This window comes from Esox lucius, chromosome 15 (assembly GCF_011004845.1).
Source record: "Esox lucius isolate fEsoLuc1 chromosome 15, fEsoLuc1.pri, whole genome shotgun sequence".
In the NCBI taxonomy this organism is placed as follows: domain Eukaryota; kingdom Metazoa; phylum Chordata; class Actinopteri; order Esociformes; family Esocidae; genus Esox; species Esox lucius.
The window spans coordinates 7,535,258-7,561,647 of NC_047583.1; the positions used below are offsets into that span (position 1 = coordinate 7,535,258).

Genomic DNA, 26,390 nt, shown 5'->3' on the forward strand with positions numbered 1-26,390 from the left:
AGAAGGTAGTGAGGAAGAGGATAAGACAGAGCAGAAGAGGAGGAGGTAGTGAGGAAGAGGAGGAGGTGGAGGGGAAGAGGATAAGACAGAGCAGAAGAGGAGGAGGTAGTGAGGAAGAGGAGGAGGTGGAGGGGAAGAGGAGGAGGTAGTGAGGAAGAGGAGTAGGTAGAGAAGAAGAAGAAGAGAGGAAGCAGAGGATGTAGAGGGGAAGAGGAGGAGGTAAAGAGGAAGAGGAGAAGGTAGAGAAGAAGAGGAGGAGGTGGAGGGGAAGAGGAGGAGGTAGAGAGGAAGAGGAGGAGGTAGAGAGGAGTATGTACAGATGAGGAGGAGGAGGTAGTGAGGAAGATGACATCTGTGCAGCAGGTACTGATATTGAGGCTGTACTGTTGTAGTGACAGGAACAGAGGATGTCTCTATCTATCATGGGTCTGCCGGGCTCTATAGCTCCTCTGAGCCTGGGGTCCCTACTTCATTAGTGTCCGCCCCTCCCTCCCTCCCTCCCCTCCCACCCCACGATGAGGCTGTGGGTGATCAGGTGTTTGTGATCAATCAGTTCCCCTCTCCCTCCCCTCCTCCTGTCTGGATGGCTGCTGAAACAAACATGTCCGCCGACCGGCTTCTCCCCTTCGACAGGGAGAGAGTAGACAGAAGCCTCGGTACTCTGATGTCGGATATGGAATACTATTGGCTTTAATGCTATTCAGAAACCGTAATGTTCTCTTGAGGTGAAACGTAGAAAATAAAGCACCAGTTGCATTGAAAGCATTTGAAATTCAGCATTCCCTCTAAACTACCGGAACATTTGTGGGGTTAGCAAACTGGGATACTGCAATAGGCACGCACGCTCGCACACACGCACACATACACATGAAGACATGCACACAAGTATACATGCACACCCACATAAAGCCATGCATGCACCCACTGTGTTTCGAGGCTATTTAGCTCCTCTTTCCATTTGCCTGTAACAGTTGATAGGAGACATCCAAAATACACAGACAGGTTTACATAGGAAGACACCTAACACTGCTAGAGTCAGTCACGCACCCACACACACCCACACACACCCACACGCACCCACACGCACCCACACACCCACACACCCACACACACCCACACACACACACACACAGACAGGTTTAAAAGTTTGATGGAAATCTTGTATCTACATCCTGTTACCTGTCTCTTTAAGGGGAACTTGGACAGTTTCTGGACGGGCGGGGAGGGCAAGGTCTTCTGGGTAGACGTCCTCATCCGACAGAGGATGATGATGACCACGGCCAGGATGAAGAGTACGCAGCCCGTCACATATATCAAGATGTCAGCGTAGTCATCCTCCTTGGGATTTCCGTCCAATGCTGGTACAGGTCAGGGTTTAAAGATCGTGGGTTAGAGGTCACAGGGTTAAAAATGGAATATAGTCACAACCCGTAGAAACAGAATGACATTCTAAAAATGTCTTTACGTACACACAACACTCTAAGCCCTTTGACCTACACTATTGCAAGGACCCTAAACCCAAGTCTGTATGAGGCTGGGGGGGTCAGGGTTCAATCTGTAATAGGATTGTGGTCACAGTTCACTTTCTACATCGCTGACGTGCACTAGACTAATCTTTCTCTGTGAGCTCAGTCCTGGAAAACCCTGAAACATCTCTGTGGACCATTTCAATTGTTCATCATACTTGAAAATTACATTTTAAAACATTGTCACCCATTAAACACCTAGAATTTCCAAGATTAAACTGTTATAAAATATGTGTACTTAGAGAACAGTGGAGGGAAGAAAGATGGAGGCAGAAGATGAAGTAGGAGAGGGGTTACACCTGGGAGACAGAGGGGAGACAGAGGGGGAGGAGAGGGGTTACACCTGGGAGACAGAGGGGAGACAGAGGGGAGACAGAGGGGGAGGAGAGGGGTTACACCTGGGAGACAGAGGGGAGACAGAGGGGAGACAGAGGGGGAGGAGAGGGGTTACACCTGGGAGACAGAGGAGAGACAGAGGGAAGATAGAGGGGGAGGAGAGGGGTTACACCTGGGAGAGACAGAGGGAGAAAGAGGGGCAGAGAGAGAGGGAGGAGACAGAGGGTAGCGAGGGGGGGAGGGAGGAAACAGAGGGTAGCGGGGGGGGAGGGAGGAAAAAGAGGGTAGCGAGGGGGGGAGAGAGGAGACAGAGGGTAGCGAGGGGGGAGGGAGGAGACAGAGGGTAGCAAGGGGGATGAGGGAGGAGACAGAGGGTAGCGAGGGGGGGAGGGAGGAGACAGAGGGTAGCGAGGGAGGGGAGGGAGGAGACAGAGGGTAGCGAGGGAGGGGAGGGAGGAGACAGAGTGTAGCGAGGGGGGGAGGGAGGAGACAGAGGGTAGCGAGGGAGAGGAGAGGTGTTATACCTGGTAGGACGGTGAGCCAGGCAGAATGATAAGCGTACCCAATAGAGTTCCCCGCTAGGCAGGTATACTCTCCTGCATCCTCAAAAGACACATTGGTGAGGAGGAGAATCTCTAGCTCCTTATCCGTAGTGTTAATACCAGCCGTCTGGATGAGGAGGTGACAGGAAGAGAGGGAGGTGACAGGAAGAGAGGGAGGGGACAGGAAGACAGAAATGTCATAAACCAGAAGCTCCAGGAGAAAATGCACCAACACCAAAATCCCCCCCGTAAACATCAGAGCACCCAGCGGAGGAAAATTCTACACCAGATCAGTCACCACCAGTTAGGGTTAGGGTTAGAGGTCAGGGTTCACAGGAAGCAGGACTGAAGACTACAGAAATGATTTCACAGGACGGAACATCGCTCAGACTGTCTTCTCTGCCACCTGAAAACAACGGACAGCCACAGGAGAGAAACCGTCACCAAAATGCCCCAGAGAACTACCACCACAACCGACCACACCACGTACTGCTAGCAAGCGGGGGGGGGGGGGGAGCACATGTGACCACAGTGGCCTAAGTAGTTGAGAAAAGGAAGAGAGAGAGTCTGGCCATGTGGTGTCTGTAAAGCGCTGTGTCTAGTGACACTGTAAGAATCACTGCAGTGTTTTCGGGAGAACAGAAAAGGTTCTTTGTGTGTTTATTCCTTAAGCTGAGTAACGAGGTAGGACATTTAGTCAGGGTCATGAATCAAGCGTTTCTGCTGGGGCTCCTCTAGAGCCACACTAATATGGCTGCAGATCAATACTGGTGGGGTGTGTGTGTTTGCATGTGTGTGTTTCTGTGTGTCTGTGTGTGTGTGTGTGTGTGTGTGTGTCTGTGTGTCTTTGTGTCTGTGTGTGTGTGTGTGTCTGTGTGTATGCAACATAGGAGGGGAAGATGGCAGCTGAACTCCTAGCTGTAATGAATGGTGCGATATTGTGTTTGTATTGATCTGAAGTAGATGTTTAAAGGATGAGACATGCTAATGAACTAACTCAGTGTGGAGCCATGCTCACGAACAGCCAGCAAATCAGCAGAGAGGAGGGAGGGGTCTGCTCATCCGCCAGTCAATTAGCAGAACCCCAAGCCAGTAAGAGCAATGGAAAGACTGATGGAGAGGTAGAAGGATGGAGGAAGACAGAGAGGGGGTGGAGAGGTAGTGGGATAAAGGAAGAGAGAGAGGGATGGATGTAGAGGGTGGGTGGCGAAGGAATGGGTAAGGGAGAAAAGGAGAGCGGGTCTGGGAGGTACAGTAGATGGGGTGGGGGCTTGTGAGGGAACAGGAAGGGGAGACAGTTGTGAGTGAGTGGGAGATGGGGTGAAAGAGGGAGAGAGAGGGGTGAGCAGGGGGAGATGGGGGTGAAAGAGGGAGAGAGAGGGGTGAGCAGGGGGAGATGGGGGTGAAAGAGGGAGAGAGAGGGGTGAGCAGGGGGAGATAGGGGTGAAAGAGGGAGAGGGGGGGTGAGCAGGGGGAGATAGGGGTGAAAGAGGGAGAGAGGGGGTGAGAGTGAGGGAGGCACACTAGATAGGTGAGGGGATAAAGGTGAGAGAGGGGGAGGAAGTGGTGGTGGTGGGGGTTTAACAAGCAGACAGTCGGGTGGCCCAGGTGGTTGCAGTGTGGGTTTACCTGCTCTGTGTATGTTAAGCCAGAAGGCGTTCTCTGACTGTCCTACAAAGTTTGATGCCCGACACCAGTACTTCCCGGCATCCGCTTCAGTCACATTCAACACTAGCAGTTTAACATGAGCCTCCGTTTTCTGGCTGATTAGACTCTGGAGGGAGCGGGGGTAGAATACACTAGGGTAAACAACACTTGTATTGACATCACAGGGCTTGTTTACATTACGCAACGTTTTGCCGGGACGTATCGACGAACACTAGAGACACTAGATTCAAACGCTGTGGAAATTATTATTCAAACCAAGATAGGTCCATTTGGCGTTTTATTCTCTCACTCGTAATGAAAACAAGCCCTTGGTCAGTCAGCTGACGCTGTTATCCAAAGTGACTAATATACATTATTGATAAGTTTAGTACCTAATAGTCCTTTACTTGAATGTTTTGTAGCGGTGGAGGAGAGGGGGAATGAATAAGACAATTTAAAGCTGGGGTTGAAAGGTGGCCATGATAAATAAAAGACCAAGAGTCAGGCTGAAGAAAATCATATAATCTTTAGTGACCACACAGAGTCAGGACAAACATTTAACATCACATCCCAGACTGCATCCTTGGAAGGGCAATGTCCCTTCACTGCCCTGGGGCATTGGGATTTTATATTTACATCATCTCCATGCATGCACAAACACACACACGTATGGTGCCACTCGGGCACATACACAAACACACACACACACACACATGCATACATGCAAGCACACACACACACACACACACATACGCACCCACACACGCACACAAGTCATACTGTACCGATGAAGGAACATCACAGACAAAGGAAGATGCAATAAATAATTAAACACATTTACAAGTCAACACATCACGTATTAAACACATCAACATGATAGAAAATATTTTCAGTGTTAAATGTTTCCTCAGTTCGAAAATAGTCTAAAGAAACCAGAAGAAACTGTCATTCATCAATGTACAATGATGAGCATGATTGTTCGTTCATTTATTCTTTATTTCCCTAATTGAACACCTTGTATTTAAATGTAACTATAATTTGACCATTAAATCATGTTAACATGGCCCCATCGCTTTAGCTGCTAACAATGGCTAAAATGAATTGATGCACACCAGGCTGTGGAAATGTCTCCTTGAATGTATGTAATATCTCTGTGTATGTATATAACTATCTGCCTCATAACATCCTGGCTATATGTCAAAGGCTCAACAACACACGGCTAAGACGACGGGGATTGTAATATCGCATAACTCCAGTATTTAACAAGGGGCCCGTTTCTCTGTTCAGTGTGATTGGAAGAGAAGCGAAGCAGCACATAACGCCACCAAAGAAAACAGAAGTCAGTGATTGTCCAGTCACTACACAGCGTACATCTGCTTTACTGTCCCGCCACTAAATCAAACACCTTTTATAAAAATCGACAGTTTACAGCTTGATTTCTGAAACACCTGGTCAACTTCTGAATCGTGACCCAGTAGAATCCAGCCCCCTGCTAGTCCAATAAATGTGTGTACTTTCTAACGCTTCCGTATGGAATAGTTGCACTTTCCCAACCTTGTTTTGGTAAACCCAGGCTCCTTCCAACCCACTCCTAGACCAGACATCAGCATTCTGAGCTTTTCACACAGATAGCATTTCACATAATAGTTTCCATTCATCAAAAAGTTATTCATTTTTCAAAGAAGTCCTCCTCCTCTTCACCTCCCTAACCGTACTAGCTCCTCCAGAGCAGAGCAGGAGACCACAGCCCCCCCTCCCCCCAACACACACACACACACCCCCCGCCACACAGGCTCTGTCAGTCGTGGAGCTGTGGTGTGGTTGGTGGGGCCAGTCCCAGTGGCAAAACTGGTTCAATTATGTGGAGTTGAAAACCGAGTGCGGAGCCGTGGTCTGGGTAGCTGACGTTCTCTCTCTCCCTCTCTTCTTCTCCCTCCCCCTCTTTCTCCCTCCCTCCCCCCTCTGCTGACTCTGCCCTTCCCCTCGTTCCTTCACTCAGTTTTTCCATGGTGGCTTTTCGGGTGCCTCTTGCCTCCTTCCCATGCTCCTCCTCCTCAGACGAGGCGACGCAGCAGATCAGTCTGGGTGGTTAAAGTCTCCCTGCCGTCACCACACCATTTAACTCTCCGCACCCCTCCAATTCACTCTCTCATCCTTCTTCTTTCCTTCCCTACTCTTTCTCTTTTCTCTTCTCTCATCTCTCAGTCTCCCCTGTCTCTCCTCTCTTTCCTGTCTCTCCTTTCTTTCTTTCTCTCCTTCTCTGTCTCTTCTTTACCTCTCTCTCTCCCTTTCTGTCTCTTCTTTACCTCCCTCTCCTCTCTCTTCTCCTCTGTCTCTCTCTCTGCTTGTGTGCCGCCACCACACCAGTTAACTTTAGTCCAAACCAGATGTTTATTTTATTCCCTCGATGCAGAAAAAGACCAAAATGAGAAAGCAAGGCTCTTTATTTCTCTGGGAGACTCTGAGTTTAAATAAAATTGTTTTTAAGAACGCTCTGATGGTTAGGAAGGGTGTTGTCCCTTGAGAGGAATGCTGGATAGGCTGCACTGTTTTAGAACACCTTATTCATGCTCTGTTTCAGAACACCCTATTCATGCTCTGTTTTAGAACACCTTAATCATGCTGTTTTAGAACACCTTATTCATGCTCTGTTTTAGAACACCTTTTTCATGCTCTGTTTTAGAACACCTTATTCATGCTCTGTTTTAGAACACCTTCTGCTTTGTTTAAGAACATATTACTAGAAAAATGTACTACTGCTCTGTTCTAGAACACCTTACTCCTGCTTTACGCTTTACTCTAGAGCACATACCCACTGCTCTGTTCCTTAACACACAGAGTTTATCTCAACGTTCTTCACAGCTACTACTTACTAGATAGGTGGACAGCCGCTCTCCTACCTACTGCTTCAAGTCAACCAGGAAACAGGTCCGATTGGTCCTTTCAGACAGGAAGACTCTTAAGCCACACCCACCTTGAGTATGTTGACGTATGGGACTCCGTCTGGGCCGTATCTAGACCCGTTCACCTCGATGTGTTTCAGCCACTGAATGTGAGGCTGGGCGTCACTGTACACCTTACAATGGAACTCCACATCACTGCCCAACGCCACCGTCTGATTGGCTGGCAGGCCGGCCTGAAGGATGGGCCTGTGAGGAGAGCGCTCTGATTGGGGCAAATGGGAAAGGTGTGTATTAGCAAACACGAAGACACACACACACACACACACACTTCTGCTACAGATCCTGGGCGCATTCATCTGTCACACTGTAGTAAAAAACCTCTTCGTGTTTGGTAACATCTGCTGTCAGGTTGATTGCCAGTTGTCTTACCAAGCACGTCCAGCTGGTAGGTGTGGGTCAGGGTCCCATACTTGTTCTGTACCACACAGGTGTAGTTCCCTCGGTCTGAAGGAACCGCACTCTCCATCACAAGACTCCACTGCTGGTGTCTCAGCTGAGGGGGTTGGGGGGAAGAGAGAAGGGGGAGGGCAGACAGACAGGGATGGGCAGAGGCGGGGGGGGGGGTGGGGGGGGGCGGGAGGTAGGAGGTGAGGGGACGGAGAGACAAGGAGAGGAAGGGAGGCATTGGGGAGGGAGGTGGGGGAGAATCTGGGTTAGCATGGGAGTTCAACATAAGACTGGGGAGGAGAGGCAGAGAGGAGACAGAGAGGAGAGAGGAGAGAGAGGAGATGAGATAAGAGAGAGAGGAGAAGGAGAGGAGAGAGGGATGGACTAGATTAGATCAGGACAGTTACACTAAGATCCATACTTCATAGAAAAAGAAGATACATACTTCGCAGAAAAAGAGGATCCATACTTCAAAAATAAAGAGGAACTATACTTCACAGATAAAGAGGATCCATAGTTCACAGAAAAAGAGGATCCATACTTCACAGATAAAGAGGATCCATACTTCACAGATAAAGAGGATCTATACTTCTCAGACAAAGAGGATCCATAGTTCACTAATAAAGAGGATCCATACTTCACTGGTAAAGAGGATCCATACTTCAAAGATAAACAGGATCCATACTTCACAGATACAGAGGATCTATACTTCAAAGATAAACAGGATCCATACTTCACAGATACAGAGGATCTATACTTCACAGACAAAGAGGATCTATACTTCACATATGTACTCAGAACACGGTGTATGGTGGCCTAGCAGTTAGCAAAGCAAGCCAGCAAATGGATGGTTGTCAGTTCAAATCCCAGGGCTTAACCCCAGAACAACTTCTTCTCGCTGCCCAGTGTGGCAACCCTGACAACTTGAGGATACTGTAAGCTTAGTAACACTGGAATACTGTAACCCTGCCACTGACGTAACCCTGGGATGAACTTTGCAACAAGCTCCTATTAAGTGAGGGACTGAGTGATGTCACAGTATGGAACAATTTACATCACCTGGCTGTGACGGAACTTTATGCAGATTAGAAAGAGGCTTCAGGTTTTCCCAACTTGTAACCATTACTACAGACTAAAACAGTAACAACTTGTAACCATTACTAAAGACTAAAACAGTAACAACTTTTAAATAAAACAGTAACAACTTTTAACCATTACTACAGACTAAAACAGTAACAACTTTTAACCATATAACTACAGACTAAAACAGTAACACCTTTTAACCATTACTACAGACTAAAACAGTAACAACTTTTAACCATATAACTACAGACTAAAACAGTAACAACTTTTAACCATTACTACAGACTAAAACAGTAACAACTTTTAACCATTACAACAGACTAAAACAGTAACAACTTTGAACCATTACAACAGACTAATACAGTAACAACTTTTAACCATTACTACAGACTAATACAGTAACAACTTTGAACCATTACTACAGACTAATACAGTAACAACTTTTAACCATTACTACAGACTAATACAGTAACAACTTTTAACCACTACTACAGACTAATACAGTAACAACTTTTAACCATTACTACAGACTAATACAGTGCTGTTATTGTAGAGAAAAGATCTGCTAGTCACCTCTCCTCCGCCTCTCCTTCCCTCTCCTCCACCTCTCCTTCCCTCTCCTCCGCCTCTCCTTCCCTCTCCTCCGCCTCTCCTTCCCTCTCCTCCGCCTCTCCTTCCCTCTCCTCTGCCTCTCCTTCCCTCTCCTCCACCTCTCCTTCCCTCTCCTCCGCCTCTCCTTCCCTCTCCTCTCCCTCTCCTCCACCTCTCCTTCCTTCTCCTTCCCTCTCCTCCGCCTCTCCTTCCCTCTCCTCCGCCTCTCCTTCCCTCTCCTCCTCCACTCTCTGCTCTCAGAGGCTGAATTGGATAAATAACGAGCCAGTGTAAATATTATTATTCCGGAATGTTTTTTAACGGTTGCGCGGTAACATTGAGCAGGAACATCATAGGCTGGCAGATGTCTTTGAGCCCTCACCACTCCTGCCCCTCCCAGCCACTCTTCCCTCCTCCTGCCCCTCCCAGCAACCCCTGAGTGTGTCCTTCCACTCCCCTGGTATGGTGTGTGTGTTCATGTATGTATGAACCTGTGTGTGTGTGTGTGTGGTGTGTGAATGACAGAGTATATAGACAGTGCGCATGTGTGAGTGTGTGTGGGAAGGGTCTATTGTGTCTGCATTTAATTAACACTGAATAGATGCAAAAAGAGACATCATCAACATTTCATAACCCTTCATTGGTCTCATGACCTGGGGAAGAAGCTGCACCTCCACACCATGTCTATCATAATGTAATATAGAGAACCATCCGTGGCTTGGATGGTTGGGGTCTTTAACTCCGATGGGCAGACTCTGAGGAACATCTAGCTCACTCCCTGTTCCTCTTCAGCCCTGTCCATGTTGATGACGTTCCGGTTCTTCAGCTCAGATTCCTTTTGTAGTACGTGATAATTTGCCAGACGCGCCACAACCGACACCAACACTATGGCCAGTGTTGTTGGACTGGATGTTAGTCCAGTATCTACGCTCTGGTAGTTTTCTATCTCGTCAGATATCCTAAGAGGATTTCTTGTAAGCAACCAAATTCGTGTGTGCCTGTGTGTGTGTGTTTGTGTGTGTGCGTGTGTATATGCATATGTCTGTTCACAGTCCTTGTGAAATATGAGCAAATTGTGTCCTGAATCTGTAACATTGTAATTTAGCTACTTTCTCCCATCAGACTGAGTGCACATTAGTTGTTTCTGCAATGTGAGGCTGATGACCTAAAAGGGATCCAGTGTTGTAACAGTCCCCAAAGTGATTATCCATTTAGCCAATCAGCATCCAGATTCCGCATAGCATTAAGTGATTAAGCCGCTTTACTCTGAATTCACTGACCTGTCTCCGGTGGGAATGGAAAGACTTTAGGCCCGGTCAGAACTACGGGAAGTTCAGCTCTCTGTACAGAAACAGCAACAGTCCTCGTCTGACTAAATGCCTCTGTCCTGTCAGATCCACCTGCTCATGCTATTCATCTATAGACCTGAACTCTGGTTGTTGGTTCAGTCATACCTGGGGCCAGCAGAACCAGTTACCAGGATGGATGGCCGTGTCGGCAGGACAGATCTACCACATCAGCTAACATGACCCGTAGAAGGATGGAGAGACAATGGGAGGGAGGGAAAGAGAGTGAGCAACAGGCAGAGAAACAGACAGAGAAAGAGACAGCGAGGGAGATGCAGAGTGAGAGAGAGAGGGAGAGAGAGAGAGGGAGAGAGAGTAGGAGTGAATGAGAGAGGGAGAAAGACAGACAGAGGGAGAGTGAAAGAGCGAGGGAAAGGGAGGGTGGTGGAAGATAGACAGAGGGAGAGAAAGAGGGAGAGAGATAGAGGGAGAGAGGGGGAGAGTGATAGAGAGAGGGAAAGTGAGAAGAAACAGCCATGTAGCTACACATTTTTACAGCCTGGCTATTAAAACAGGCTGTTGAGTAACCTAAGGTGGTCCACTGATCTAGAGTAACCTAAGGTGGTCCAGTGATCTAGAGTAACCTAAGGTGGTCCAGTGATCTAGAGTAACCTAAGGTGGTCCACTGATCTAGAGTAACCTAAGGTGGTCCAGTGATCTAGAGTAACCTAAGGTGGTCCACTGATCTAGAGTAACCTAATGTGGTCCAGTGATCTAGAGTGCTGTCTGTGGTCCACATGTAGTGCTGCAGCATGCGTTCAAATCCCGCTTAAATCTCTTACCGAAAAACATTCTCCTCTAGCAATATAGAGCAATAATTAACAAAATCGCCTGTAGATCCGCTTCGGGTTCTGGCTCTGTAGGTCATGGAACTGGTCCGGAAGATATAACGCTAGGAGAGCACGGACTGAAAAGGGAAATATTGGGATGCACAAAAGTATTCCTTATCTGAATGTTTTGGATGTATATTTGACCTGAAGTTAATCCGACAGGAATTATTTCAAGAATACTGGATTCAAAGTGTTTGATGTCTCCACATGGACATCAACAATATCAAATGGGTTGACCAGGAGAACTGTCTCAAACGGGTTGACCAGGAGAACTGTCTTAAATAGTTCACCAGGAGAACTGTCTAAAATGGTTGACCAGGAGAACTGTCTCAAACGGGTTGACCAGGAGAACTGTCTCAAACGGGTTGACCAGGAGAACTGTCTCAAATGGTTCACCAGGAGAACTGTCTCAAATGGTTCACCAGGAGAACTGTCTCAAACAGGTTGACCAGGAGAACTGTCTCAAATGGTTGACCAGGAGAACTGTCTCAAACGGGTTGACCAGGAGAACTGTCTCAAACAGGTTGACCAGGAGAACTATCTCAAACGGTTGACCAAGAGAACTATCTCAGCACAGATTGAACTGTCAGCTGAGGGGGTCATTGACTGCAAGAAACCCAATAATAACCTTGTCATGGTTGTGCCGGCTGTGGTTTGGCATTTACACAACAAAGCCCTGACGCCGTATGTGGTAAATTACAACCGCCCTAGTCGAGCTGTCAAACACTCACCAATTACCGACACGCCCCTCGCTCTTCTGAATAATCCCCAGCCCCTCCCTCATTTCTCCTCTATAGGCTGGGCTACGCCCCCGCGTCTCTTTCTTCTACTGATGGCTCAATAGAGATGTCACCTTCGACCTCAATCCCAGGCCCTCAGCCCTCGAAGGCCACTTTAGACGAATGTGTCCTGCATGCCTTCGGCCGGGCTGGCCAGCACAGAGGATTCAGACCTTAAAAACACAGCAGGAGTGTATGGCTGGTTCACGTTGTTCAGTATGAGCGACTGTGGCCATTTCAAAGTCTTTTCAGACGACAACAGACGGTGCTTACTGGGGATCCAGTCAGAGCCAACAGCATCTGAAGACAGAAGATCGAATTGTTTGATTTGGATAGATGGTTGACATGACAGAAGTGTATGCATGTATTGTCTTATGTAAAAAGTGTGTGTTTGTTTCAGTGAGTCTCTATTGCTGAAGTTGTGAGCGTGGTGCATTGGTTCAGACCAACATCTACTAAGGCTTAACTACACAGTGATACAGCATCCTCAATGAGACACATGTGGTTAAGTCGTGGTCTTATTCAGTTCTATTCACCTTCGCTGTCACTACCAACATGTAGACGAGGCTCTGTCATATGAATGTGTTTGTAAAGGGGTTGAGTGTGTACCTGTATGTGTTTGGGTCCGTGTGTTTCGTCGGGCGTTCATTGTTAGCCTGTCAGAACCATTGAGTTTTAATTCGATTAGGGGTTTTCTGACCAGGGCCCTGACCTAAACCTTCCTGTCAGGCAGCACCATCAGATGTCGAGAAAAAGGGGGGGGGGGGGGGGGGGGGGGGCGCGTACATGGAGCGTCTGTTGAGCAACAGTCATGGCCTGGGTCAAAGGTTAGGTCAGGGTTAGCTCGCTGCTCTTGGGGGTCACGGGAGGTGATAGGGTCTCCTCGCCAAGGTCAACAGCAGGCACGCATGGGGAGAGGGACAAATCTGTCTTAACATCTCATGGAGAATGTTCTCAATACCTCCTGTCTCAATACCAGCCTGTCATAGAGGAGGAACACTGGTGGATATCTTAATACCTCATGATACCATATCAGCCTGTCATAGAGGAGGAACACTGGTGGATATCTTAATACCTCATGATACCATATCAGCCTGTCATAGAGGAGGAACACTGGTGGATATCTTAATACCTCATGATCCCACATCAGCCTGTCATAGAGGAGGAAAACTGGTGGATATCTTAATAACTCATGATCCCATATCAGCCTGTCATAGAGGAGGAAGACTGGTGGATATCTTAATACCTCATGATCCCATATCAGCCTGTCATAGTGGAGGAACACTGGTGGATATCTTAATACCTCATGATCCCATATCAGCCTGTCATAGTGGAGGAACACTGGTGTATATCTTAATACCTCATGATACCATATCAGCCTGTCATAGAGGAGGAACACTGGTGGATATCTTAATACCTCATGATCCCATATCAGCCTGTCATAGTGGAAGAAAACCCCATGGAATGTTCAACCCTTTAAACAAAGCCAGGGGCTAACAGCACTGGGATCCATTCTGTTTAAATCCCAGTAATTAAAACATAAGGAAAGAGTTGTGTTTGACGCATACTGATAGAGATCTGATTTTAGGGAAGGGACTCTAAATAGTGCCTTACTTTAGACCACACCCCATAGGGCTTGAAAGTGGTGTTCTGGTCTGTGTAGCGGCCTGGTCAAAGTATTGTATTATGTAGAGGATCAGGTTATATCCAGGACATGGCCCTGGTAGAATGTTAAAACACTGAAACATTTCTATCATCTGGTTTGTATTCTGATTCGCTGTCTGACTCACCTTGATCCCGCCCATCCTCTGCTCGCCCTTAAACTCCTTCCCATTCTTTAGCCAATGGATGGTGGGCGTGGGGTTGCCCGTGGCAGCGCAGCGGAACTTGACAGTGTTGGCTGCTGGGATTGCGAGGAGTTTCTTCTCCATGCGGTCTGGTCGTGTCCAGGTTGGGGGTTCTGATTGGACAGATGACAGAGAGCGCGTAACGTCCTCTGAAGACAGGTCTAATCTGACACAAAGTATATTGTGTCAAAGATTATACGAGTCAGACACTTGAGGGCAGAGGACGAAGGATCGGAGGGAGGTTTGATGGAGATGGGAGGGAGGTGTGTGGGAGATGTGAGGGAGGTGTGTGGGAGATGGAAGGAGGTGTGTGGGAGATGGGAGGGAGGTGTGTGGGAGATGGGAGGGAGGTGTGTGGGAGATGGGAGGGAGGTGTGTGGGAGATGGGAGGGAGGTGTGTGGGAGATGGGAGGGAGATGAGAGGGAGATGGTAGGGAGGTGTGTGGGAGATGGAGGGAGGTGTGTGGGAGATGGAGGGAGGTGTGAGGGAGATGGGAGGGAGGTGTGTGGGAGATGGGAGGGAGGTGTGTGGGAGATGGGAGGGAGGTGTGTGGGAGTGCAGTGATGCATGACATTCTGTTCAAGTGTCTGTTTCTCTACAAGTGAATATGCTTGTGTTTGTGTGTTATAAGTATCAGCATGTCTGTCAGAATTAAAAAAGCTCTGGTTTTAGTTCATAGAGAACCACACGTGCAAACACACACACACACACACATGCACATATATGTTTCTGACTTTTATAACAGCAAAAAAAAATTTCCCCAAACTGTGTTTAAATCAGAATAAGTTGATTAATGGTTACAAATTGTATTTTCTTGCCTTAATTGTTAGGTTTAGGGGCATAAATTCATAATTAGGGGACAACCAAAAAACATGACGTCAGAGTTGTGTCTCTTCCTGTAAGGATGAAACAGCCAGAGGTCACACAGCAGAAAATAGATTCAGTGTGTAAATCAGTTACAAAAAAGACGTGTCAGCATCAAGTAATTGTCTCGGGCCCACAACTCAATCGGCTGGCTGACATCAGAGTTCTGCCCTTCGCAGGCGATGGAGCTTTTAGATAACCGTCTCTCTTTCCCGGACCCATAAAAGGACCCGGAGTGGTGCTCTTCTCTTATCCAGGAACATAGACAGGAGTCTAATTCCTGTAGCGTCACTATGAGACAGGGTGAAGGTCAGGCGGCAGTCTGCTAGATTAGTCTGTCGCTAGTCAGAGTAGCCAGTCTAGTTCTATCCATTGTTACTGTGACTCAGACTAGGTGGAGCAAAGCAAAACGAGGCAGGGGTCATCATAGCCATCACTATGGTGAAGCCCTCCATGAAAATAAAATTAAAGGACTGTGATCAGATCCCTTGCGTCAAAGGCAATCACCCTCAGCGAACTAATCCCTGATAATAAACTGGATTGGCCTGGGTGAAACCTGACTCAAGCCAGACCTACTGGATGTTCTAAATGGGGACTTTCCTCCTGGTTAAACTGGTCACATCCGGCAAAGAGAGGTGTTGCCAACATTTACAACACCAAATGTTGATTTACACTCAAACAAATGCAGTTTTCAGTATTTTTCCTAGATACTATTTACAGACCCCCTGGGCCGTACCCAGTGATCCTCAGTAAGTCCCCAGAATTCTTAGGGGACCTTGTAGCCATGGCAGATAATATATTTGGTGACTTTAACATTCACATGGAGAAGTCCAATGACCCTCTCTAAAAGGCCTCTGGAGCCTTGACTCAGTGGGTTTTGTCCAAGATGTTTTGGGACCTACACATTTCCACAATCATACCTTGGATTTTGTTTTTCATCCTGTGGAATAGTGGAATGTAGTGGATCTAGCTTTTTTCCTCATAATCCCGGAATAACAGCTTACGTGTACTGGTCACAACAACTACCTCACTTGTACCGCAACCAAGGACTTTAAAAACCTACACTATAAATTCTCTGACAAACCAAATATTTTTGGATGCTCTTCCAGACTTCCTCCAAATACCCAAGAATTTCAGAGTAAATAAATCTGTTAACAATCTAACTGAGGATATAGACGTAACCCTGCATAATACCTTAGATGCAGCTGTACCACTAAAAACTAAACAAATACGAAACAAGAAACTAGCTCCCTGGTACACAGACAATACCAAAGCCCTAAAGAAAACCTCAAGAAAACTGGAACGGAAATGCCGCTCCACCAAGTTGGAATTATTTAGGCTAGCATAAAAAGTACACTGCAATATCGAAAATTGCTCACATCTGCTCGATCAGCCTACTTGTCCACCCTGATTAAGAAGAAATACAATCCATATCTTATTTGATACAGTTGAAATCTGACGGAAGAGCAGGGCACCGAAAGTTTTGATTATATTCTATATAAAAAGCTAATAATGGACTCTCCACTAAATAAGCATATTTTCCCAAAATCTCTGTTGAGATTGCACAGCACTGCCAGCACCTCAGATCAATGGGGCACTTTAGTTTTCCTAGTTACTGCTCTTTGTTTTCATGTTTTCGCTTGCTCTTTTGTTGTTTCAGGCCGGGAATCTGTAGAAGCACTTTGTGAAAACGGCTGATGTAAAAAGGGCACAAATAGGTTTGATTGACTGACTGACAGTCGCTGCCTCCTCTGAGATAAAATGTACCCCTCGTGTAAGCGTAGGTCCCGCGCTCCCTAGGTTGGGAACCCCTGCATTAGTAAATCCTTTCGAACAGCTGAATGTTGGCTCCCTTCCCTGCTGGTGTCACAGGGGGACTCCCCAGCTAGCTAACAGAAACCAGCTGACACACACCCATAGACAGACAAACATACACACACACACACACACACACACAGACAGACACACACCCACACACACACACACAAATAGACAGAAACACGCAGACACTCTCACACACACACACACACACACACTCTCTCTCTCTCACACACACACACACACAGACATACACCCACATACACACCCACACACAGATAGACATAAACACACACACCCACATACACACCCACACACAAATAGACAGAAACACACAGACACACTCACACACACACACTCTCACACACACACACACACACACACACACACACTCTCACACACACACACACACACACACACACACACACACTCACACACTCACACACACACAAACACACACACACACTCACACACTCACACACACACACACACACACACACTCACACAGTGCCATGCCACCTTAAAAGGGAAATCCTCACTACTTCTTAACTCCCTTATCTCTTGTTCTCTCTTACATATCTCCCTGTCTCTCCTCTAATATTTTCTCTCCTCTCTCTTTCTCTCTCTCCTCTTTTTTTCACTCTTTATCTCTATCTTTCTTTTATTCCTTCTTTCTTTCTTTCTTTCTCACTCAGTCTCTGTATCTCTGTCAGGGTATGTTTCTTTCTGTCTTTCTCTTTTTGTTTGAAACAGACAGACAGAACAGCTAGCCAACTAGAGTTGTATAAGCTCCTCAAGAACCTGTTGACAACAAAACAAAAAACCAACCAATTCACTTCAAAAGCAAGTTTACTTTAACCACTCTTTCAACAAATAAAATTATGAAAGGAGCTTGATCAATAAAGGAAAATACATTTGCAGAATACTATATTTGCAGAAACTTGACAAGACAAACTGTTTCACACTATAGACATTCCTCAAATACTCATTTCACAGGGGTTCTTCCAGGATACTTTTTGACCTGGAATTGGATTCACATAGATTCAAATTTTTGGATCGACAAAAGGTTCTCCCTGGCACCTTGACACATGTAGTATAGCAGTCTACAGTTTGTCTGAATCTTCTCCACTGTAATGTAATTTGTAAAGTCAAATAACCAATGAGTGTGTGTGTGTGTGTGAATAAGACATAGAGAGAAAGAGTGCGAGAGAGAGAAGGGGAGCAGTAATTGGTATGAAGGTATTTCCTCTGAGGAGGGAATGAGGGGGAGGGTTTAGGAGGGGGGTGGATACCCCCCACATTGCGGGTCTTTCTTGTCAGTACCCAGGGTCAGTGTGGAACAGTTGTCAGGCAGTCACATGGTAGAAGCTGTAGTTTCAGTGAGAGCATGGTAGAAGATCTAGTTCAAGTGGCGGTACGGAAGAAATTGTAGTTCTAGTGACAGTATGGTAGAAGCTGTAGTTCTAGTGACAGTATGGTAGAAGCTGTAGTTCTAGCGACAGTATGGTAGAAGCTGTAGTTCTAGTGACAGTATGGTAGAAGCTGTAGTTCTAGTGACAGTATGGTAGAAGCTGTAGTTCTAGTGACAGTATGGTAGAAGCTGTGTTTCTAGTGACAGTATGGTAGGAGCTGTAGTTCTAGTGATAGTATGGTAGGAGCTGTAGTTCTAGTGATAGTATGGTAGGAGCTGTAGTTCTAGTGACAGTATGGTAGAAGCTGTGTTTCTAGTGACAGTATGGTAGGAGCTATAGTTCTAGTGATAGTATGGTAGGAGCTGTAGTTCTAGTGATAGTATGGTAGAAGCTGTAGTTCTAGTGACAGTATGGTAGAAGCTGTAGTTCTAGTGACAGTATGGTAGAAGCTGTAGTTCTAGTGACAGTATGGTAGAAGCTGTAGTTCTAGTGACAGTATGGTAGAAGCTGTAGTTCTAGTGACAGTATGGTAGAAGCTGTAGTTTAAACATACATCTGACTGCCTGGCGGTGGGTGTGTGCTTTGTGTTAGGGGGGTATATCAGAGGTCTATCAGTTCCTGACTGGGGCAATTAACTGCCTGGTGCGGGACATGATGCCAGCCAAGATGCCACGGAGCAGGCCTTAGACGGGGAGCGATACAGTAAGCCGTTATGAGTGGGTGGGGGGGTTATGTAATTGTGTAATTTGCTCCTTGCTGACGCCTGTGACCGGAGGGAGTTGAACACGGGCAGATCTGATGCAGATTACAGAGGGCTCTTTGAAGGCACACTGCCCTAGACAAACACAGACCGCCCAGTGGCGCCCAGAGACGGCGTAGCTCTGCCCCGAGGTTCACCTCCGGCCTCTGCTCTCCTGCCAGTGTCAACAGCGCTACATAGCTCCTCAGCACAGAGATTTAACTGTTACCTTTCAGATCTGGCCCTGTGAATGTAGCGCAGCAGCACAGACCCCTTTACTGTTAGCTTGTCTCTGTATACAAGAACCGCTGAGTGTGTCGTTGGGAGTGTGGAGTGTGTACCCCAGACTAGGTTTCTGAGCTTAGAGATCTGTCCCTAACCAACTGGTGACTAACATCACTGTGACTCCCGATCCCTAACCAACTGGTGACTAACATCACTGTGACTCCCGATCCCTAACCAACTGGTGACTAACATCACTGTGACTCCCGATTCCTAACCAACTGGTGACTAACATCACTGTGACTCCAGATCCCTAACCAACTGGTGACTAACATCACTGTGACTCCCGATCCCTAACCAACTGGTGACTAACATCACTGTGACTCCCGATCCCTAACCAACTAGTGACTAACATCACTGTGACTCCAGATCCCTAACCAACTGGTGACTAACATCACTGTGACTCCCGATCTCTAACCAACTGGTGACTAACATCACTGTGACTCCAGATCCCTAACCAACTGGTGACTAACATCACTGTGACTCCCGATCCCTAACCAACTGGTGACTAACATCACTGTGACTCCAGATCCCTAACCAACTGGTGACTAACATCACTGTGACTCCCGATCCCTAACCAACTGGTGACTAACATCACTGTGACTCCCAATCCCTAACCAACTGGTGACTAACATCACTGTGACTCCAGATCCCTAACCAACTGGTGACTGACATCACTGTGACTCCCGATCCCTAACCAACTGGTGACTAACATCACTGTGATTAACTTCATTCTTCTTCCCCCTCTCTCTCCCTGTGTCTCCATCTCTCAATCTCTCTCTCTCTCTCCCAGGATGGTAATACTGTGAAGAGATCACATGTTTTGGAGTATCTTGTATGAGGCTAATGAAGGAGAGGATTATGGGCCATCGAGAGGAGAAAGGATTTAACGTTCCTCCTGTAATCCTAGATAATCTGCACCATGCTGTCTTGATGTACTCTCACAACAGATTAACTATCTAAATCTGGTTAGAGGTATTTATCATGGTACTGACACGGTCCAGTTAGAGGTATTACCATGGTACTGACTGGGTCCAGTTTGAGATATTTACCCTGGTACTGACTGGATCCAGTTTGAGGTATTTATCATGCTACTGACAGGGTCCAGTTTGAGGTATTTCCCCTGGTACTGACTGAGTCCAGTTTGAAGTATTTCGCCGGGTACTGATTGGGTCTAGTTTGAGGTATTTACCATTGTACTGGTGACAGACTTTAAACTCACAGTACAAAACGTATCCTGCAAAACTAAGAATCTGAAATATTCTTAGATATTCTAACATCAATTATTCTTGAAAAAACATGTGAATCAACATCCACCTCAACCTACACACAGACAGACAGATAAGCAGGCAGGTGGACAGATATACAGACAGGTAGACAGGTAGACAGGCAGACATGCAGACAGCAAGGCGGGTAGACAGGTAGACAGACAGAATGGCTGTCATTAGCTACAACATATCCCACCCAAGCACATAAACAGAGAGTTGTGGTGTGGAGTAGGGTGAGGAGAGGGGCTGGTGATGGGGGAGGGTGAGGAGAGGGGCTGGTGATGGGGGAGGAGAGGGGTTGGTGATGGGGGAGGGTACACCGAACCCAAGTGACTGGACAGGCCACGCATTACACAGCGACACAATACAATACAAAAGTTCACCAGCCGTGTGGCTCATATGGTTTGACTCTGCTGCATCGTTCCAATAGGCTGCAACAGCTTCTCGCGCCATAACAGCCTGACGAGCTGCGACACCCCAACTTGTTACTTGTAGAATGGAGGAGGGGCCTTCAATACAACACGTTATGACCCCACGTTGTGAATGATAAATAATCTGAGCAGTGAATGAACACACTGAAAATGTATGAGAAAATGAACGAGAGATGGAACACACCGTTTTCATTACCTGCATCGTCCGAGTCCTCGTCATAGTCTTCATCATCTCCAGAAGACAGGGAATCTGTCGGCATGGAAAAACAGACGAAGAGGTCCTTGATTTATTTATGGAGGCGCAGCAAAAAAAAAATTGTCCACTGGACTCGCGCACTGCATGTTGTGTGATGTAATTCTGACATGAATCCTCAGCCAATGGGTTTGTTACTTGTTCAATTCATTCTAAAGCTACACCTACGACAAGGACACTGAATGAAAAAAACATCTATGTTATCATTCAGATGTTAATAATAGTCTTGAATTTGTAATCTGTTAAACTATATAGTATATTATATTTGTTCAAAAACAGAAGTTGTGCGTCTTGACCAGTTGTGAGTGGAAACGTTGTTGTGCGCATGCAGATTACCAACCAAAGAGCGCAGGTTATATTTCCCCTGGTTTTGACAAAAACAGATCACTTTTTATTTTAATGCGTGTAAAACACAGTTTAGCAGTCTACTACAGATATATCTTTGCCAGAACAATAAAATACCATATGACTTAATGGGTCCTTTTCATACGAACTATGTCAATAGAAAACAAAGAAACAGTATTCTTGATGATAAAAGTAGGCCTGGCCAGTTGCCCTAAAATGTGATTTACAGCCGTTAAGCTAATAATATTAATAATAATATATAATAACACTGACAATTCTAATGATAATCATTACACGGCTCCTTTGAGTAGTTAATATGTTAATATGTCCTCATTCAGTGTGCTTATAAAGGGTCAGACAAGTTCAGTGCATGTAGCTGATTTTATTAAAACATTGTGTGCATCTAATTATATAGAAAAATGTCAAACAATAAGGCTTTAAATGTCAACCAATCATTTGGTAGGGATAGCCGCTGATTATTGTTGTGTTTGGCAGGTACAGCCCTAATCTGAAGACAGTTTTTATTCAGAAACAGCTTTTAAACATAGCACCCATAGGAATGTAGTAGATGGAAATGCTTGAAAGGGAATTAATAGTGTTCACAAATAACCACACACACACGCACACACACACATACACACACACACACACACACACACAAGTCAGTTCACATTGTAGGGGCACTGAAAGTCCATGAATGCAGCTACAGTGCTCTGAGAAACTGGTCTTAAATTGTTACACAAACATTTCCACAGACATTACAGACTAGCGCCTTATTACTGGGGTCGATGGAGAAGTGAGCACACTCACACATATACATACACACACAAACACACACACACACACACATAAATAGCCCCCACACACACACACATACATAAACAGCCCACACACACAAACACACTTTCACAGCCCACAAACACCAACACACACAAAGACACCCACACACACAGCCTGTCAGACCACACACACGTATACATTACCCCCCCAAGAACTGTCCTATTTACGGCAGTTTAATGGGGTTACAATACAGGGTCTATTTAAATGCCACTGAAGCTCTAATAATCAGAGGGGACAATACATATGGTGAGGGCTGGTATACTTGGGATAATGCAGTAATATATCCCCTTTGAGAATTACTGATTATATGGGGATAATGCAGTTATATATCCCCATGGAGAATGATGGACAATATGAGAATAATGCAGTAATATATCGCCATTGAGAATGACGGATAAGATGGGGATAATAAAGTAATGTATCTCCAGGGAGAAGAATGGATAATATGGGGATAATGGACTAATAAATCTCCATGTAGAAGGATAGATAATATGGGGATAATGCATTAATAAATATCTAGGTTGCTGTATGAGGAAGACCATAGTGGATAATGTATTTCCAGAGGGGTACGGCGGAGTAGCTATGGAGGATAATAATTTGCTGTGTGACCTTGTAGCTTCTGGTTCAGTTCCACTGGTTCAGTTAGCTAATGAGAACCAGATGTTCCCTCCCTCCCACACCCAGACAGGCAGCCTCCTAAGAGCCACGCTGCCCTGTAGAGCTCAGCTCAGTGCCCTGCCTAAAGAACTGAACCACTCAGCCACAGAGAACTATACACTATCCCTCGCTGGGTTCTCCTGGAACTCCTGCACTAACACTACCCCGTACTCTCCCACCTTCTCTCCCCCTCCACTTCTCAGCCCTCAGAGCTCTCTCCCTTCCTCTTCCTCTTCCTTTCTCTCTCTCTCTGTCCTTTCTCTATCCTTCTTTCTTTTTCTTTCCTCTATTTAGATTTAAAAAATTGGCTCTGTTTCACACATTAAACGTTTTCTAAACATTACATTTCAGGAGGAAGACATTTCACACAATCAAAACCATCCAGTGGCATGATTCTTGGAGCTACTGGCTGGCTGTCTGTCTGAATGCCTCTCACTCTGGTGGCCTGGCTGGCTGGCTGACTCTCTCACTCTGGCTGACAGGCTGGCTGACAGGCTCTCTCACTCTGGCTGGCTGGCTCTCACAATATGTCTGGCTGGCTCTCACACTGGCTGACTGTCTCTCTCAATATGGCTGTCTGGGTGCCTGGCAGGCTCCCTCAGTCTGGTTGGCTGACTGTCTCTCTCACTCTGGCTGGCTGGCTCTCTCACTCTGACTGGCTTACTGGCTCTCTCACTCTGACTGGCTTACTGGCTCTCTCACTCTGACTGGCTGGCTGGCTCTCTCAATCCGGCTGGCTGTCTGGCTGACTGGCTCTCTCATATTGTCTGGCTGGCATACAGTCTGCTGACTAAATCTGATACCACTCAAACATCTGACACCTTCCTCAAATATTAGCACCATAATAAGGTGTGTGTTTATGCGTGTGTAGGCTCTAGGTATGTGTGGAGTGGGTGTATCCGTGTGTAAGCTCTGGGTGTGTGTATGCGTGTGTAAGCTCTGGGTGTGTATGGAGTGTGTGTATGCGTATGTAGGCTCTGGGTGTGTGTGGAGTGGGTGTATCCGTGTGTAAGCTCTGGGTGTGTGTATGCGTGTGTAAGCTCTGGGTGTGTGTGGAATGTGTGTATGCGTATGTAGGCTCTGGGTGTGTGTGGAGTGTGTGTATGCGTGTGTAGGCTCTGGGTGTGTGTGGAGTGTGTGTATGCCTGTGTAGGCTCTGGGTGTGTGTGGAGTGTGTGTTTTGCCTGTGTAGGCTCTGGGTGTGTGTGGAGTGTGTGTATGCATGTGTAGGCTGTGGGTTTGTGTTTGTGGGTATGAGGGGGGAGGTTGCCACTTAGTTATGTTTTCAACAGAGGATTGAAAGGTAACGGACCAGTTGGATGGAGCTGCGTGGTTTAAAGGACCAATAAGATGGCGATGTGTGGTGTAACAGGCTAATTACAATCTTCAATACTGTCCAGTGATCTGGGCTCCCTCTGGCTTGGGGCCAAACACATGGAGCAGTCTCAACTCTGTGTCTCTCTCTTAATCGCTCTCTCAGTCTGTCTGTATCTCTCTTTTCAATGTTCCATCTGGTCCCAATGATGAAACCATTCAGCATAATTGGTTTCTAATTAGTTGTCAATAATAGGCTCAGCTGGCGTCTAGGACATTATTGGACAGAGGGAGACCAGCCAACACAGGTGAAGAGCTACTGTGATGTCTAGGACATTATTGGGCAGAGGGAGACCAGCCAACACAGGTGAAGAGCTACTGTGACGTCTCGGACATTATTGGACAGAGGGAGACCAGCCAACACAGGTGAAGAGCTACTGTGACGTCTCGGACATTATTGGACAGAGGGAGACCAGCCAACACAGGTGAAGAGCTACTGTGACGTCTCGGACATTATTGGACAGAGGGAGACCAGCCAACACAGGTGAAGAGCTACTGTGACGTCTAGGACATTATTGGGCAGAGGGAGACCAGCCAACACAGGTGAAGAGCTACTGTGACGTCTAGGACATTATTGGGCAGAGGGAGACCAGCCAACACAGGTGAAGAGCTACTGTGACGTCTAGAACATTATTGGGCAGAGGGAGACCAGCCAACACAGGTGAAGAGCTACTGTGGAGTCTAATGCATGTAGGTGTTTGTCAGCATGATAGTTTGTGTGTGTGTGTGTGTGTGATGTGTCAGAGTGAGTGTGGTACTCTGTGGATACACGTAGTGTTGTGTGTGTGAGTGTGTGTAACTTGGCAGCAGCAGGGTTGAACCTCTCCTTGGCTCGACTGTAAAGGAGCTGCAGGCTCCGCCATTCTGGCCCGTATGTGTCTGTGTGTGTCTCTGCGTGTGTGTGTGTGCGTGTGTCTGTCTGTGTGTGTGTGTGTGTGTCTGTGCGTGTCTCTGTGAATCTCTATGTCTTTGTGTGTGAGTGTGTGTCTGTGTGTCTCTCTGTGAATCTGTGTGTGTCTCTGTGTGTGTGTGTGTGTGTGTGTGTGTGTGTGTGTGGGGGGGTCTGTGAATCTGTGTGTCTCTGTGTGTGTGTGTCTAACTGTTAAACTAGAACCAGAACAGCAACAACAATAACAGCCCTTTGTGACAGTGATCGTGTTGTGAGGTAGTAAAATAACAGCCCTTTGTGACAGTGATCGTGTTGTGAGGTAGTAAAATAACAGCCCTTTATGACAGTGATCGTGTTGTGAGGTAGTAAAATAACAGCCCTTTGTGACAGTGATCGTGTTGTGAGGTAGTAAAATAACAGCCCTTTGTGACAGTGATCGTGTTGTGAGGTAGTAAAATAACAGCCCTTTGTGACAGTGATCGTGTTGTGAGGTAGTAAAATAACAGCCATTTATGACAGTGATCGTGTTGTGAGGTAGTAAAATAACAGCCCTTTATGACAGTGATCGTGTTGTGAGGTAGTAAAATAACAGCCCTTTGTGACAGTGATCGTGTTGTGAGGTAGTAAAATAACAGCCCTTTGTGACAGTGATCGTGTTGTGAGGTAGTAAAATAACAGCCCTTTATGACAGTGATCGTGTTGTGAGGTAGTAAAATAACAGCCCTTTGTGACAGTGATCGTGTTGTGAGGTAGTAAAATAACAGCCCTTTATGACAGTGATCGTGTTGTGAGGTAGTAAAATAACAGCCCTTTGTGACAGTGATCGTGTTGTGAGGTAGTAACTCTGGACCTGACAACAGATCTCTCTGTTTCTGGACTAAAGACCTACCTGAAGTAATCACTAGTACTGTCTTATATGGATATCCTAAGATTGTTCTGTAATATTTTTTCACAGTATAAATTTATATATATATATATATATATATATATTAATATTGAAGTACCAGTCAGAAGTTTGGACACACTTACTCATTCAAGGGAATAGAGAAACAAGAGAGAAAAGGGTGTCCCACTTTATAATGGTGTGCATGTACATGCTTCATAACGCCTTCATAAGCACTGCATACATGTGTTACAAAGCATCTATAACCATATATTGTGGTTCATCAAATGTACATAACCTGACATAAATACCAATGTAAGATGTGGCATAACCTACTATGTCAAGTATGACATAAACCTGTACTCTGTGACGGGTGGCATAAGCTTTTTAAAGGCATCATCAATCACATTCAACTGAGGATTCACAATGTATTTTTAACAATGTCATGCAATGCCAG

The 26,390-nt window shown here is 46.3% G+C and overlaps 1 protein-coding gene across 9 annotated transcripts in view; it reads right to left on the minus strand.

Moving 5' to 3' along the window:
• fgfr3 (fibroblast growth factor receptor 3) overlaps positions 1–26,390 on the minus strand; it is a 60,899-nt gene that overhangs the window by 13,900 nt on the left and 20,609 nt on the right. For 5 of the 9 annotated variants that reach the window (XM_029125438.2, XM_029125436.2, XM_029125437.2 and 2 more), the window contains exons 4-9: positions 20,877–20,942; positions 13,821–13,990; positions 7,384–7,507; positions 7,026–7,216; positions 2,387–2,531; positions 1,180–1,358 (exon numbers count right to left, since the gene is read on the minus strand). In XM_029125438.2, the coding sequence (XP_028981271.1) occupies positions 1,180–1,358; positions 2,387–2,531; positions 7,026–7,216; positions 7,384–7,507; positions 13,821–13,990; positions 20,877–20,942 (875 nt within the window). Of the gene's footprint in view, positions 1–1,179; positions 1,359–2,386; positions 2,532–4,033; positions 4,179–7,025; positions 7,217–7,383; positions 7,508–13,820; positions 13,991–20,876; positions 20,943–26,390 lie in introns of all 9 variants that reach the window. The other 4 variants (XM_029125441.2, XM_029125439.2, XM_029125440.2 and 1 more) reach the window with 3 other exon arrangements.